Below are 17,632 nucleotides of genomic sequence, written 5' to 3'. Positions count from 1 at the left end.
TGGCTTATATTCACGCTGTCATCTCTGTACCACGACGTCTCTTGACAGTTCCATCTCCCTCCTCCCCCCCCCCCCCCCCCCCCCCCCCCTCGCAAGAATTACTCCATAAGAGAGAGAGAGAGAGAGAGAGAGAGAGAGAGAGAGAGAGAGAGAGAGAGAGAGAGAGAGAGAGTGAGTGAGTGAGAGTGAGGTAAACAGACAGACTGAAACAGACAGACTGACAGACACTTTCTTTCTTTCTTTCTTTCTTTGGTGTTTAACGTCGTTTTCAACCACGAAGGTTATATCGCGACGAACTGACAGACACACATGCAGAGCTTTGTACATCACTGAAAAATGACTAGACAAGTTCAGACCTAGCCTGTATTTTTGTTAATCTAAATTGTATTTTTTTGACTGGTAAACTCACCAAAGACGTGTAACAAGAAGATAGTATAGATGTGCACCATACTGGCCATATGCAAGGCAGCCATACGTGTTAAATGTGTCTGTAGCACGGGTTAAATCAAGTGCCGAAGTGGTAGTTCATGGGGAAGAGTCGCCGCAGACTGCAACACTTGAGCTTTCGGCTATTTGTTCTGAAAGTCTTAGAGGCTATGACGTCAAAAGATTGTCTTTGTCGTCATCGATTGTGATGTAATGAGTGCTTTTCTAAAAGTTAGCAGGGAATGCTGTGTGCGCGTGTGTATTAGAGCGTGCGCTCGTGTGCGTGCATGCGTCTTTGTGCGCTTGCGCGCGTGTGTGTGTGTGTGTGTGTGGGTGGGTGGGTGTAAGCGAGAGGGCGAGAATTGAATTGAAATATACTGAAATTTATTTTTCGAGGGTGACAGAATAAGCAATGCAAACATACTTTTTTCATCCGGCCCTCGCTCATTAAGGAATGAGAGAGAGAGAGAGAGAGAGAGAGAGAGAGAGAGAGGGAGAGAGAGAGAGAGAGGGAGAGAGAGAGAGAGAGAGAGAGAGACAGAGAGACAATGACAATGACAAATCTTTATTTTTCGAGGGTGACAAGAATAAGCATAGATATGCTTTTTTGCATCTGGCCCTCGCCCTAAAGAGGGACTAAACTATTTTACTATAACTATGACTAGAAAAAGGTTACATAAAAACATTAATGGTAGAACATATAAGTTTATGTACATGAAGCGCATTATGTAGAAGCATTGTAGATCATAAGGTAGTGTTCAAAATTGGGTGTAAAGCAATGAAGATAAACGGAAAGTAACCCAACAATACATTAGCTCAGCAAAACAATGTATTACAGAGCCAAATCTTCGTGATTTTGTCACAATAAACCATAATTCCGATAATGAACAACTGTATACAAAGAAAACATACCAACCAATCAAGTTTATTTGTTCATAGAGTTCATTAAATGGAAAGAATATTTGGTTCTAAAAGAATCCGTGTTGGTGGATTGCCGCAGGGCGTCCGGAAGAGCGTTCCAGAGGCTGCCCTCCTGAATAAACAAGACTTGATTTAAATAGGTCTATCCTAGGAAGAGGAGTGTTTAGTTTTATAAAGTGGTGCGAATTCTTCAAGGAGAACTTTGAGCAAATGGTTTCGGGTGCATTTTCTGTCATAATTTTATGCATCATTATTCCTTTGTTGTAATTCATTCTTGACTTTAGAGGTAGGACCCCTATGTTGATGTAGTCTGAGTCGGTGAGAGTAGTCTGTTTGAGTAATACTACTTTTAGCGCTCTTTTGTGTAATCTGCTGAGTAGCTTTAGGGAATTATCACTTGCAGAGTCCCATAGAGTGGATGCGTAATCAATAAGAGACTGAATATGAGCAGTGAAAGTGAGAGTGAGAGAGAGAGATTGAGAGAGAGAGAGAGAGAGAGAGAGAGAGAGAGAGAGAGAGAGAGAGAGAGAGAGAGAGACAGACAGAGAGAGAGAGACAGAGAGAGAGAGAGAGAGACAGAGAGAGAGAGAGAGAGAGAGAGAGAGAGAGAGAGAGAGAGAGAGAGAGAGAGAGAGATGGGTTGGTTGGTGGGGGCATTTGGCTATTCACAACCTAGCCAAACTTTAAAGCTATAGTCAATCAATTTATTTATGCACAATCATCTAATTATTTCATGCAACAAGTTAGCCTGGCACCCGGAGTACGCCTCGTATGTAGGCATGAGATCCTGAAATTTTCAAAGCATTCCACCGGGTCATTGTTAAATTCAGTGAGTGCTTTTTGTCATGGTGCCCCTAAAAGATCGGAAAAAAAATCTCCACCCTTAACCCACCAGGCGCGGCCGGGATTTGAACCCACGACAAATCAACCATGCTCCCCCCGGTCACACTCGACTCTGTGTCTCGGCTTTTTATTTTAGTAGATATTTTTATGTCACCGGAACAGATTTTTAAACACAAAGACCAACTAGTCAACTTCGCTGTCCATAGTCAAACGAGACTCCGAATAAACAACGAGAGACCTGCTTCGTGAAGACAGTTCTTTTCAGTTCTCGCTTTCACTCCACCCACTCTCCGAGCCGTCTGTCCCCTGCGTAAACGTCGTGTCCACGTTGCTGGTCACAGTGGAAAGGCTCGCTTCCGTGACGTCATCAACGTTACTGTCATCTCGAGTAGGATCGTCTTGGTAAGTTGGAAATAACCGAATGGGAGGGATTGATCTTAGTTGCTGATCCCCCAGTGTCGAAGCTTCTTCCTCCCGCCGTGGGGATTTCCTGAAATGTATACAAGTTGACTCGTACAGTGTGTAATTTGTTTGTTGACTCAAGATTCAAAATTCAGTTTTCCTTGGTTTTATAAGGAAAGTAAAATCTTTGAGTTGAATGCAGCAGTGGATCAAAGCTAATCCCTTTTTTTCGGAAAATATCGTCTCATATTTCACACACGCACGCACTCACGCACACACACATGCACGCACGCACGCACGCACAAACACATTCACACACACTCTCTCTCTTTCTCACACACACACACACACACACATACCTGCACCCCCAACCCACACACATATCAAGTCCAGTGGGCGGGGATGTAGCTCAGTCGGAAGCGCGCTGGATTTGTGTCCAGTTGGCCGCTGTCAGCGTGAGTTCGTCCCCACGTTCGGCGAGAGATTTATTTCTCAGAGTCAACTTTGTGTGCAGACTCTCCTCGGCGTCCGAACACCCCCGTGTGTACACGCAAGCACAAGACCAAGTGCGCACGAAAAAGATCCTGTAATCCATGTCAGAGTTCGGTGGGTTATAGAAACACGAAAATACCCAGCATGCTTCCTCTGAAAGCGGCGTATGGCTGCCTAAATGGCGGGGTAAAAACGGTCATACACGTAAAAGCCGTGGGAGTTTCAGCCCATGAACGAACAAACAAACAATATCAAGTCCAGTGCCAAAGACCGACCCACCTTTTAAAGACGAATACATGGAGGAGCAAAGCAGTGACAATGACAATCACCACCACCCCGCCGATAGCACCGACTGTCGTCTTCAGTAGAAACGACGTTGAGCTTGCATCAAGGGCTGGAGAAACACAAAACAAGAATAGGAAAAGCTCACACGACTCAACTTTGTCATACAAACTACGAATCAGAACACAGTAACTGCTGCTCTAGCTTCATAAACGTTTAAGAAAAGGATAATGTAAGAAAAGGATAATTTAAGAAAAGGATAATTTTAAGAAAAGGATAATGTAAGAAAAGGATAATTTCAGAAAAGGATAATTTCAGAAAAGGATAATTTCAGAAATGGGAAATGTCCTTGGCGAACTTTAAAATGCGAATGCCGCTCTACAGCAATTTCGCTCCATGTTAGCTGTTTCGAGGGTCAATGATTTGAATTTCAAACTCAAAACTAAATAAATGTCTAGCTAGAATGCAAGTTTGCACACGCCAATTTCCATGCAGATCGACAAACAGGGCTACAGCTGTAAAACACATACGGACAGATCATAGAGTCAATCATCTCAAACTTCTTTTTTTTTATCATTCCGGCCTAACACTGCTGATTCCTAGGACTATATTGGTTGCTCATTCGAGATACAAAAACAAAAAAATCGCCATACCAACTTACAATGTACATACCTCCGCAAGCTTTTACGGGACACTGGTCTTCTTGATAGAGAACATCTCCCGTATTACAAGTGCGTGACCTTGACCTCATTCCGGGGCCGCATGTGACGGAGCAAGTGGACCATGACGACCACGCTTCTTTTGCGCTTGGTTGAATCGTCACGCCAGCTGAAAAAGAGTTCAACAGCAAGAATATACAACACAGACATGGGCAAAGAGACACACAAAGACAAACACGCGCGCGCGCGCACAAGCACACATGCATATGAAGATACCACGAATAGAAAACGGAACAAACACAGAACTGCAAAAGAACACAATGGCTGTTCCATTCACCATTATCGTAGACTGTAACGAGATATATTGCTTGTCTTGTTTCACCTTAAAAGACAGTGTCGTGACGTCACACACACACATACACACGCATACACGCACACACATACATACGCGCACACACACACACACACACACACACACACGTACAGGGTGACCCCCAAAAAAGAGTACCCAAACAAAACGTCATAAATTGAACAAAAATAAAGCAATCTTCATAAAATTTATTTACACACACAAGTAGCCTCTGCATGATTTGCACAGAAAATGTTAGCGTTCTAGCTTGTCTTTCAGGAAAGTTATGCTCATTCTACAGAACATGCTCCAAATGGCCTCCGCGCCGATTCAGGCAAACTCGCCGCGCAAAGTTATCAATCACCCGCACACACTCCTGTTGCGAGATTCCGCGAATGGTTGTTGTGATGGCTCGCTTGAGTTCTGCGATTGTCTGTGGGTTGTTCCTGTAGACGTTGTCTTTCAGGAACCCCCAAAGATAGAAATCTGGGGGATTTAAATCCGGGGGAGCATGTTCTGTAGAATGAGCATAACTTTCCTGAAAGACAAGCTAGAACGCTAAGATTTTCTGTTGAAATCATGCAGAGGCTACTTGTGTGTGTAAATAAATTGTATGAATATTGCTTTATTTTTGTTCAATTTATGACGTTTTGTTTGGGTACTCTTTTTTTTGGGTCACCCTGTACTTCCTCTAGTCAGAATTTTGTATCTGCAATTCGGGTTGGTGAAAATAGTTTCTCACTTACTAATACCAACTCCATCCTTCTTCGCTAAATCTGTCTCGTCTTTTCCTTTATTCTCAACGGTAATAAGAAAATATTTGTACATCCCAACAACGTACCAACGTCTTGACTGCAGCAGGTGCTGGCACAGCGCACGGTTTGGTTTTCCTGCAAGGCACTGTCGTCCTTACTGGTGACACATTCGCAGTTGTCTCTGTCGCACGTGCGCTGTCTGGATGCTCTCCCCTGGCCACAGGTGGCGCTGCATGCGGTCCAGTCTAACCAGTCGCCCCATGTCGATGTGTCTGAAACAAGGGTGGGTTGAGAAATGGACAGAGAGAATGCTTCATGTCCTACAGGCTAAATATTTCGCCTCTTAGTCTTAAGGACTAAATATGGGTTGGTTTAAGCGTGTTTTATTCATTTTCTTTGATGCACATTTCAAACAATAACAACATTAAGAGCGTTAACAAGCAGACTGCTTACGGACACGTGCTAGATATGGGTTATATGATAATTCGAGTTTTTACGCCCTCTCTGGGTCTGCACATAAAGTTGACCCGTGTCCGTCCCGGCCCGGAGTCGAACCTGCGATCTTAGGATCACAACTCCAGTGCTCTATCAACTGAGCTCACGGGGCCCCCGATTGTAAATGGTTGGTTAGTTATTGGTTTTAAACGTCTCTTAAGCGCCGTTCACATAGCAGACTTTCAACCAACTTTTGCACAACTTCTGTTGGTTTGAAATCGCGAGTTGTTGAGGCCAAGTCGGCGAAAAGTCTGCGTTGTGAACGGCCCCAACGATTTAGGTTCGATTATTATTATGATTATTATGGAAAGCTTATATAGCGCGAACCACAACTGTGCTCTCCGCGCTTTACATATTAATTTCTGCCGTTTGAAATGGAATTTTTTACAGACAGACAGACAAACAGACATTTTTTTACACACAATATATAACGCATTCACATCGACCAGCAAACTTCAAGCCTATTAGGCGAACATTCACCTTTCACGGCCTATTATTCCAAGTCAAACGGGTATTTGGTGGACATTTTTATCTATGCCTATACAATTTTGCCAGGAAAGACCCTTTTGTCAATCGTGGGATCTTTAACGTGCACACCCCAATGTAGTGTACACGAAGGGACCTCGGTTTTTCGTCTCATCCGAAAGACTAAGGAGAGATTAAGGAGAGAAGTAGCTGCGACTCGAAAACTCAGCTGAGCGCTGGTCGACACGGCCGTGACTTGGCGCACATTTTTGTTCCCCTGTTGAGACCTCCAAAACTCCGATAAAATCAGGTCTCAAGAATGAGGGAGTCTTGAAATGGACGTTAGTTTACAGAGGTTATGAACACAACATCTTAAAACGCAAGGTGAGTCTTAAATTATGAGGTCTTAAATAAGGAATCCCACTGTAGGTTCAAGGTTTCCTCCTGTGCTGACTCACCGCAGCAGTCGCCATCTTGACAGAGCTCCGTGACGTCAGACTCGCCCTCCTTGCACTGCACCACGCGTGTGCAGATGGTGGAAGTACACGTGCGGTTCCTGTCCCTCGTGCACGCAGAGCTGCACCTCGACCAGTCCCGCCACTCTCCCCACGCCTCTCCTGGCCATGCACATCATCATCATCATCATCATCATCATCATCATCATCATCATCATCATCATCATCATTCTGCTGCTGCCCCTCCCCCCTCCTGTATCATCATCATCATCCTTAGCAGCGTCGTCGTCATCATCCTCTACATCATCGTCGTCATCATCAGCATCATCATCATCGGTGTCTGGTCGTCATCATCATCGCCGTCATCATCACCATCGTAGGGCTTTGTGAACCAATTTAATCAACCCCCCCCCTCCCACGTATCAAAATAGCAATATTAACAGCTATTGTGTTTTCAGCGTAGCAATAGGGTCCGATATTTAGACGAGACAAGTATAATGCCGACGAGTCGAAGACGAGTCGCATTATACTTGTTCGAGTCTAAATATCGGACCCTATTGCTACGCTGAAAACACAATAGCGATTTTTTTTAGCTGTTATGACCTTGATTTGTTGTTCCAAACTTACAAAATGACAGTTTTTGCGTCGATGCGTTGATCTCAGGTTTTGATAGCAGACAAACTTCTTACGCGCATCATGTTCGCGCAGACATGCACACCGCTACACGCTTTCTGACTTTGTAAGAAAAACTGACTCCAAATGCATTCGACTTCACAACACAGTTGTTGAAACAGCCTTTTACGTTGTCAGTGTATGCTGTTGTCGATAGAAACATCGCCGTGGTACAGATGGGTGAACCGGAATCATGCGTCGGCCATTTTTCTCAATATGCTTTTGGATATTGAGTAAAATGGCCGACTTCTGCCGCATTATGCTTTGATGATCGGAAGAGACCATCCAATCACAGCCCCCGAATTCCCCCACGTGTTCATCAGAATAGCTATATACAGACATATTCCTATGCGTTGACTCTGTCCGTTGAAATACGGCTAATGCCTTTGAACCGTCCGTAGTCTGCAGTCTCTCCCACTTACGACAGCACTGGTCCCCCGTGCAGGCCCCTGACTGCCATTGTCCGCCAGTGGAGGGGCGGGCAGTGTACACACACGACCCTGTTGCCTTCCACGCTCGGCCTCTTCTTCTGCCGCACGTGCTGTTACACAGCGACCATTGCTGCCACGGCATCCACACCGCCCGCGCTGAAAGCATACGTTGTATACATGTGCTTTATATTAACATTTCAAATATTTCAAATCTTATGTGCAGACCTCCTAGTGCCTTATCCCCCTTCGTGTGTAAACGCAAGCACAAGACCAAGTGCACACGGAAAAGATCATGTAGTCCATGTCAGAGTTCGGGCGGTTATAGAAATACGAAAATACCCAGCATGCTTCCCCCGAAAGCGGCGTATAGCTGCCTGAATGGCGGGGTAAAAACGGTCATACACGTAAAAACCCACTTGTGCAAAACTTGGACACGGACTTGGGCAATGTCTAGCGGTCAGTCGATTAAGTTCGTCGCGATATTACCTTCGTGGTTGAAAACGACGTTAAACACCAAATAAATAAATAAATAAAAATAAAAGTCGATTAAGTATTTGAGTTCAGAAATGTACTCCCCCATACCCCCCCCCCCACACACACATACACACCCCCACACTCACCACAGCAGTCAGGGGAGGAAATACAGTCCTCCTCCTCAGTGCTGCTTCCGGTGCAAGGACACTGGCCAGCTGACCTGTTGCACTGGCGTGTCCGGCGATGTCTGCAGGTCGGTCCTACGCAATGGCTCCACCCTTCCCACTCTGCCCAGCTGTCTGCAATAAGAGTGTTTAGCGCTGCTTTTTGCCCTGAAGAGTGTGGAATAACCAGGTAGTTTTTACATTTAGTCAAGTTTTGACTAAATGTTTTAACATAGAGAATCGAGACGATCGAGGGTCGTGGTGTATGTGTGTGTGTGTCTGTGTCTGTCTGTGTGTGTGTGTGTGTGTGTGTCTGTGTGTGTGTGTGTGTGTCTGTGCGTGTGTGTGTGTAGAGCGATTCAGACCAACCTAGCTACTGGACCGATCTTTATGAAATTTTACATGAGAGTTCCTGGGAATGATATCCCCGGATATTTTTTTCGTTTTTTCGATAAATACCTTTGATGACGTCATATCCGGCTTTTTGTAAAAGCTAAGGCGGCACTGTCACACCCTCATTCTTCAATCAAATTGATTGAAATTTTGGCCAAGCAATCTTCGACGAAGGCCGGAGTTCGGTATTGCATTTCAGCTTGGTGGATTAAAAATCAATTAATGACTTTGGTCATTAAAAATCTGAAAAATGTAAAAAAAAATTTTTTTATTTATTTATAAAACGATCCAAATTTACGTTCATCTTATTCTTCGTCATTTTCTGATTCCAAACACATATAAATCTATATCTATATACGGCTTGTGTGTGTCTGTGTGTCTGTGTGTCTGTCTGTCACTTCGCGATGCACGGCCAAAGTTCTCGATGGATCTGCTTCAAATTTGGTGGGCATATTCAGGTATACCCCGGTATCTGGTCGATGAAAATTTTCAACACGTGCTCTAAGCGCGGCGCGGTTAACCGATTTTGGTTTTTCTGTAGATCCATTTCCAGTAACTCTTCCTTATCTTCTCCAGTGTTTTGCGCGTTTATCTCCCTTCCTTCGTGTGGCGTCAACACGTGCTCAAAGCCGACGAAGCCGGCGAACCGCCACACTGCATACTCCGTCTCCCGATCATCCCGGCGAAGCCGGTGCGAACCGCCACGCTGCATACTCCGTCTCGCGATCCACCCGGCGAAGCGGGTAATCATCTAGTATGTTATATTTGGATTAAAAACAAGCTCTGAAAATTAAAAATACAAAAATTATGATCAAAATTAAATTTTCGAAATCAATTTAAAAACACTTTCATCTTATTCCTTGTCGGTTCCTGATTCCAAAAACATATAGATATGATATGTTTGGATTAAAAACACGCTCAGAAAGTTAAAACCAAGAGAGGTACAGAAAAGCGTGCTATCCTTCTCAGCGCAACCACTACCCCGCTCTTCTTGTCAATTTCACTGCCTTTGCCACGAGCGGTGGACTGACGATGCTACGAGTATACGGTCTTGCTGAAAAATTGCATTGCGTTCAGTTTCATTCTGTGAGTTCGACAGCTTGACTAAATTTTGTATTTTCGCCTTACGCGACTTGTTTATCTATCTTTTACCACATTCCTGGTTAAGTTGCATTGGAGAGAGAGAGAGAGAGAGAGAGAGAGAGAGAGAGAGAGAGAGAGAGAGAGAGAGGAGGGGAGGGGGCTGGAGAGAGAGAGAGAGAGAGAGAGAGAGGAGGGGAGGGGGCTGGAGAGAGAGAGAGAGAGAGAAAGAGAGAGAGAGAGAGAGAGAGAGAGAGAGAGGGAGAGAGAGAGAGGGAGAAGACAGAGAGAGAGAGCGCGCGCGAGAGAGAGAGAGACGTAAGACGTAAAACGTAAGACATTTTATTGATTAAACACACAAGGTTCATTTCAACGGGGTGTGGGGAGGAGGGGGGTCAGTAATACATGCCGTGTGTTTGTATTTATGGACAATCACCCGGTTTTATCTCTTTCTCTCTAACATATACTCACACGAACGCACGCACGCTCTCACTCTCTCTCACTCTCTCTCCCTCTCTTTCTCTTAAACCTAAAGACATATCCAGCGCATGAATTAACAATATGGATAGGTGCAACGACAAACAAGTTTACAGTGCTAACATACATTATCGGCTATCAATCATGCTCTATCGTTCAACGGCACAAACTCTCTCTCTCTCTCTCTCTCTCTCTCTCTCTCTCTCTCTCTCTCTCTCTCTCTCTCTCTCTCTCTCTCTCTCTCTCTCTCTCTCTCTCTCTCCCTCTCTCTCTCTGTCTAACATAGAAACATTTCCAGCGCAAAAATCAACAATTTGAATAGGTACAACAACAACACAAGTGTACTACCCCAGCATACATTATTTGCTATCAAACCTGCTCTAACATTCCACGGCACAAACTATGCATAACACATCGCCGTCTCGTTCACCTGTTCCACATTGGGTAACTAGTCCAAAAAACTTTTCCTTTTTTGAAAAACATGATATAAGAATCTGGCCACCTGCACCACTGAATCCCCTTTATCTACAGACATAACACGTATAATACTGTTCGCATCTTCACTCTGGTTTTTTTCCTCTTAATATTTTGACATCAAATTTATAATCACAATATCCGTTGCATACAAACAATACATGTTTCTCGTCTTCCACGTCCTCTCTGCATACAGGGCAAATCAAAAGGCCCGGTACAACGTCAGTTCGATAGCGGCATTTGTGAGTGTTTATGGGTGAAATACCAAATCGAAATTGTATGTATGCATCTCGAAAACAGCGGAACTGAATATGGTCTATATATACACTTCAGCGCGAATTTCTTGTTTAAAGAGCGAATACAATTCTCTGAGAGAGAGAGAGAGAGAGAGAGAGAGAGAGAGAGAGAGAGAGAGAGAGAGAGAGAGAGAGAGAGAGAGAGAGAGAGAGAGAGAGAGAGCGGGGCAGTGGACAGCGAGAGAGTGTGAGATAGACAGACCGACAACACACCGGATACCCAACGAAGCACGCCAACCGATCAGCGGCCCTGTGTCTATGCTGTGACGTCATCAAGAAAACGTGGCTGTCTCCAGAAAAGTGTCAAATAAGGACAGAAAACTGGTCCAATACGCTCAAATGTTGTTATCGAGAGGTACACAAGACATGTGTTTAAAGGATAATCAAATTAAATTCAGTAATTGGGTAGGGATCGAGCTACCAATGCAATTACAAGCGAAGGTGTTCACTTTTGTTTACTAAAATTGTGTTTTATGTGCTAATTACAAAGTTTTTGTGGGGCCTGTACGGGAAACATCGTTTACAATAGCTTGTATGACGTCCTCTCGCTGCTGTACTACAACGTTGACGCCGACGTTGGAAGGATAAGGGCATAATTATCGTTCAAAACGGATTACTGAAGAAAAGGGGTGATACGAGTCAGCGCCAGGCATCATAATCGAGTGGGTAACGCTCAGCGCAGGGCATGGATACCAGTCAGCGCAAAAGAAAACACACATTGTAGGTTTATTCTCTCTTATTCTCCCAAGAGCTGTATAGTTTGGTTTTGGGGTTAAAACTATGAGATCACACACCAGGAACACCTTATTACACAGTTATTCAAATTTAAAGTGGATCTGTACGTGTGTTGCTGCGGGACATTTATTTCCCCGTGTTTCCTTCTCCAACACTAGCTTTGTTTTGATTCCTTGCCCACGTTTCGTCCCTGACATGTTAGCGTTTGAGATTTTTTTGAGAGAGGAGAATTTGTTTTGTACTCTGTTATATCATGGAGACAGCATGATGTAGACTGCACGAGTACTTGTGGTGTGGCCGCCCGGCCTTGGATCTTGGTTGGTGAGGAGAGACAGGAACAGGAATTAAACAGACACTAGTGGTACCCGTGCTACGCACTTTGTGTGCTGCGCATGCGATGTCATTTTGTTGGTTATGTGCTTGTGAAAATGTTGTTTGCACCCCTCCCCCCCCCCCCCCCCCCGCACATTATCCCGCATATAATGAATTATATTCTCTTGGGGAGCATGGGTTTCAATACATTTTGTTATTAATGAGATGCCATTTCATGATATGTGTGAATTTATATATTTAATCATTTTAACTTTATGTAATCAATGTTTGTATCTTATTAAACGAAGATCTAATGAGTTAAGGTGTTTGTTGCCATGAGTGTTTGTAGCAAGTTTGATGATTGGGAATTGCCATAGCTCAGTCTGGGATAGTTTGTACTCGTCCCCAAACAACTGAAGGACCATAGTTTGTTTACAGAAAGCTATAGACTGAGCCGTGAGATCCAGCCATTTATCTTGCCAGAGATCCGCATGGGATGTGTTGTTGATACTTGCAAAATTTAACAAAGCAGCTATTTTGAAAAATATTTACTTAAACCAACAATACATCCATGTGGAGCACTGGTTACTTGAGGGATTACTGTGGTAATTGTGACCAAACGCCGCAAAAGGAAATCACACAATATCACAATTGTAATCATTTTAACACTTTAATAAAATTAACGAAAGAGATTATTAAAAATTGAAAAACCAAATTTATTTCACAAAAAAACACCAACAAAATAGTAGTTTTGTTATGACACGATAGTGACATCTCAAACACACACACACACACACACACACACACACACACACACACACACAATCGAGTGCAGCATCCATGAACACACACACAGACAAACACACACACAATAAATGTACGTCCAATGGAACGTGTGCGCGTGTGTGTGGATGCTGTTTTCAGGTAATAGAACCCCCCACATGTATGGCCTATGCCATGGGTTAGAGAAGTAGAAAAAGCAAGATTCGTTCACCCCCCCCCCCCCCCCCACATGTAATGCGCCATGGGTCATAGATTTTTACGAAATGGAAATCTAAAACGTCCAAAATATATAATGATTCAAACGCATATTCAGACCTGGGAACCCCTGTTTTGCACTTTGACTATTCTCTGTTTCTCAAACAAACTTGGTGTATTATCAAAAAAATGAGCGTACTCCACACAGCGTGTATCCATGATTAAAACATGCCTCATGCGCGTCAAAATGGCGGGGGGAGACTGCAAATTCTCTATCTCTATAGTATAACCCCTGTGGCAGAATACAGCAAGGTTAGGAACACTTTACGAAAGTTTTACAGACTGATAAATGGGATTTACCTGTAGAGCCAGTTGATGCGACAGCAGATTGACAGCTGTCTCGATTCAAAGCTGGGCAGAAGCAAGCGGTCCGAATGTTGCCACGCTTTAGGTCTGACTAAAGACTGCGCGACCGCACGCGACTATACAAACAAACAAAATAAAATACAGCAGGAATGACGTTTGCATGAATCCATGATTACGTCTACATGAACAACAGTGATAAAAGTGCGCATCTCTTCCCAGCCGTGCAGCGCTTTGAAAGTTGGAAGCATTAAAATTTAAACGGGTAAAAGCCATCGTGAAGATACGAAAAAAAGGTATGACGTCTAAAATACATAATGATTCAAACGCATAGTATAACAACAGAAAATATATTCATGGTTCACACACACACACACAATCGAGTGCACACATCCATGCTTATTTAAAGTCATGTACACACACACACACACACACACACACATACATGGCATCAAGCAATACACAATTAAATGACACATATGGAAAACGTATAATGAACATGAACATGGCAAGTAATTCACACCGTTACCTACTATAAAATTGATGATATATATATACCACTCACTTGCTATTCGCCTAAAAGCTTGCAGTGTGCTGTGACACATATAAGAAACCAGAAGAAAAAAGGACTTTACTTTGGCGAAAAGAGCATATGCTGCTTATTTTTGTACATAACTGCTATAACTGTATTTTTTCCGAACACTTACATGTAAAAAACATGGAGATATATCTTACCATTTCACTAAGACAGCCAAAATAACGGTCAAATTAAGGGGAGATCATGATGACGTACATGTCTATGGTTGCACCGTGGGGAAATATTTAGTCGCTGGAACCTATAAGGTTATACGGCGACTTATCAGATGATAATGTTTCGAACTTATCTTTTAAAAATTAAGTAAACAAATCTATGGAATATTTTGGAGTTCCATTAACAGATAAACAGATCTATCTATCTTCTTATTATTTTAGGTTCGTCTGGGGTAGAGAAATAAAACACACAGCTAGGTTCGTCTGAGGTGCGGTCGCGTAGTGTTTAGTCAAACCGTTCGCTTTCGGCCAATGGGATAGCTGGGATATTCTGTCTGCTACGACATTTCACGTTAAAAAGGCCTCAAAAAGCCATTTCGCTTGCGAAGTCGTCAATCTAACCCAGCCTATCGTCTTCATCGCGATCCGTTACTACGGGAAAACCGAGGGACAGGGTCCAAACCGGCGGGGTTTGGTAGGAGATACGTCCACACGGCGAAAAAGGCCACGCGTATTGAAGTTGAAGAAGAACCAATCACAGATCTCTTTCGGCGAGGTCAAAGTTCAGGTCAAAGTTCACTGTTGTCTGCTCAAATTTGCGAGACAAACCTCTTCAAACTTTGTTCGTGGACAAAATTGGAAGTCGGGACCTAGCGGAATCGATTTCCTGGGTCACGTTGGCATAGTAACCGAAGGAGAAGGCACAAATCCGCGCGGTTTGGTCACAGGAATCGAAAAACCACCGAAAACCCTACCAGTATTATATAGTAGATGTGAACCATTCATGGTTTATCAGAGTTGCGTTGTGTAGTCAAGTTAGAGAGAGATAGAGGAATATAGTGAAAGAGAAAGGGGGGAGGAGGGAGAGAGAGTATGAGGTGTGGGGGGGTGGGGGGTGGGGTGTGTGTCTGTGTGTCTGCAGGGTTTGTATGAATATTAGTGCTACTGACACATAGTGATAGCCAATATTGGATATAAAAAGGTGATATCCACATCCAGTGCAAATGAGAGGTAGTGATAATGACACGCTTTCCTAGTATTAATAGTGCATATATATACTTGTTGATATAGTTCTACTTCTTTTTGTCACATTTCAAAACTACTGCAACTGAGACGTAGTGGTAACGGAAATTACCCCCTGGAGGGAGTGTGGCATCCTTTGTGTACGTCCGGCAGTAAGGTAATAGTAAGGTAATAGTATTCTTATTCAAATGAGGGAGTAGGTCAGGGGTGGATCCGGGGGGGGGGGGGGGGGGGGGTCCGGAACCCCCCTCCCCCTAGCCTAACATTTTTTTTAAATGAAAAAAAGAAGACATAAAAGTGAAAATAAAGAAAACAATAATCGACCAGATTGCACCAGATTGCTCCATTTTCCTTTACATTTTTTTCTTCTAAATTCGGGCTTCGCGTCGTCAATCTGTCCCGAAAAGAAATTTGGAAACCCCCCTTTAAAAATCATGTGATCCTCCCTTTAGGTGATAAATAAATTAACAAAATCTGTGTTGTTCATAATGTACGCCACCAACACGACATGACATACTAATTAATAACATGACAGTATTCCATTTTCTTGTGTAGGATTTCCGTTGCTATCACTGTGAGGCTGCATTTACTGATTTTCCTGACGCACACTGTTAAACGACATCCCACGTGCCTTTATTGCTGATTGACATCATTGACGCCATTGCTTAATTTAAAGGCACAGTAAGCCTCCCGTAAACCATCACAGATACTGTCAGGCTTTTACACACAGAACAAACACCCTTTCATTTGAACACTCACCGAACGGGAACATCCTAGGTGCCCTACGTAAAGAGTGAGCAATTGGGTATCCTCAGAAAACCGTCCAAAAAAGCACTAACAAGACTTTTTTGTTTGTTTGTTTGCTTAACGCCCAGCCGACCAGGAAGGGCCATATCAGGGCGGTACTAACAAGACTTGTTGATGAATACTTTATTGTATATACAGCTGTAAAAGATATCTGTGCACATCCCTAAATACATTTTAAGGGATTTACTTCCCTATGCATGCAGCATGATAGCAAATAAGCCTCAGGTAGTGCTTTGCTATGCTTGTTTCCATCGTGTTCTCGTGTTTGTTTTAAAAAACGAAGACAGACAGAAGCAAAATATTTCCTGTAGGGATTTCGCATGACGTTGTTAATTGTAATGATTTGTGATTAGTATGTCTGCATTCATGTTCAATACTCTTTTCTGGATTCACTTTGTTGCTGTGTGGTTGCTTACCCCCTTGGGGCCAAAACCTCATTTAACAAACAAATGAGTTAAACTTGTGTGAAACTCCCTCTCACCACAGTTGCAGTCGAAAGAGTTGCACTCCTCTTTCCTATGGTGAGAGCCTTGACATTGGGTGGCTTGACAGGTACGATATGCTTCTCGGAACACGTCTCGACCACAGGTAGCGGAGCAACTTGACCACTGCGTCCACTGTGTCCACTGCCCACTGGTCAGCGGTGCTGTTGGGACCACGGGTAGACATTTGTGTCACGGGGTGTGTGTGTTGTGTGTGTGTGTGTGTGTGTGTGTGTGTGTGTGTGTGTGTGTGTGTGTGTGTGTGTGTGTGTGTGTGTGTGAATGATGGAGAGAGAAAATGAGAGAGACAATTAATGACAATAAAAATGATAACTTTTCTTAACAAAAATAATGGAGAAAGCAGTGATCTGTTTGTTTACATCTGGCCCTCGTCCTAAAGAGGGACTAATTAACAAACAAAATACACATTAAACAGATGTAGGCTAAATAAAATGCATTGTATAGAGGGACATTGCGAGTTCATTTGATGAGAGTAAAGTATTATAGAGCGGGGTGTACTGGCGAAACAAAGCTAAACACACCATAGACATACATTGCATCAAAAGAGAGAGAGAGAGACTAGAGAGAGAGAGAGAGAGAGAGAGAGAGAGAGAGAGAGAGAGAGAGAGAGAGAGAGAGAGAGAGGGGGGGGGGGGGCTGCTAAAAGTTCGAGTGAAAATAAACAAACTTTCTCCTCAGACTTACCGAACATGTGTATGCAGATCACGAAGTAAATACACGAGCGAAGAGGCGAATCGAGGATTGCAATACTTATAATGTTTCCAAGGGACATCAAAATAATTATACCTTCGGGGTATGTCTTGATGCAGCAGAACTAGAACAATAACACGTTTTGTCTTGCAGGGGAACTTTTTTAACTCTCGAAAAGATGACGTCGAAATCAGTGACGTCATTCAGTGACATCATTTGTGTTCCTCTTTTGAGAAGAATCAGTGGCAGGGGGTGTGTTTGTGTGTGTGTGTGAGTGTGTGTGTGTGTATGCAGGGGCGGATCAGTTTCTTTGTAAGGGGCGGTGCACTTTGAATCGAAAGTGAATGTGATGGGCGCGAAGCGCCCGAATTTGCCAGGGGGGTCCGGGGGCATGCCCCCCCCGGAAAATATTTTGGCCCAAAGAAGCAAAATGGTGCCATCTGGTGCCATTTGAACTTAGAAATGG

The 17,632-nt window shown here is 43.6% G+C and overlaps 2 protein-coding genes across 2 annotated transcripts in view; both read right to left on the bottom strand.

The window, feature by feature from the left end:
- The window catches only part of LOC138974725 (properdin-like), an 8,813-nt gene extending 8,126 nt beyond the window's left edge, over positions 1–687 (bottom strand). The window contains exon 1 of the mRNA XM_070347449.1: positions 410–687. Within this exon, the coding sequence (XP_070203550.1) occupies positions 410–473 (64 nt within the window). The 5' untranslated portion in view covers positions 474–687. The remainder of the gene's footprint in view (positions 1–409) is intronic.
- Positions 688–1,819: 1,132 nt separating this feature from the next.
- On the bottom strand, positions 1,820–17,325 carry LOC138973801 (A disintegrin and metalloproteinase with thrombospondin motifs adt-2-like). The gene is made up of 9 exons (XM_070346511.1): positions 17,161–17,325; positions 16,455–16,619; positions 8,268–8,420; positions 7,639–7,803; positions 6,548–6,706; positions 5,216–5,401; positions 4,039–4,194; positions 3,364–3,478; positions 1,820–2,680 (listed from the first exon to the last, which is right to left on the bottom strand). Exons 1-9 carry the CDS (start codon positions 17,246–17,248, stop codon positions 2,452–2,454), a joined length of 1,416 nt encoding a protein of 471 aa, XP_070202612.1. The 5' UTR covers positions 17,249–17,325; the 3' UTR covers positions 1,820–2,451.
- Between the last annotated feature and the right edge of the window lie 307 nt (positions 17,326–17,632).

The sequence above is a fragment of the Littorina saxatilis genome, linkage group LG8, assembly GCF_037325665.1.
Source record: "Littorina saxatilis isolate snail1 linkage group LG8, US_GU_Lsax_2.0, whole genome shotgun sequence".
Lineage (NCBI taxonomy): Eukaryota > Metazoa > Mollusca > Gastropoda > Littorinimorpha > Littorinidae > Littorina > Littorina saxatilis.
This window is presented reverse-complemented; position numbering and strand designations above follow the sequence as displayed.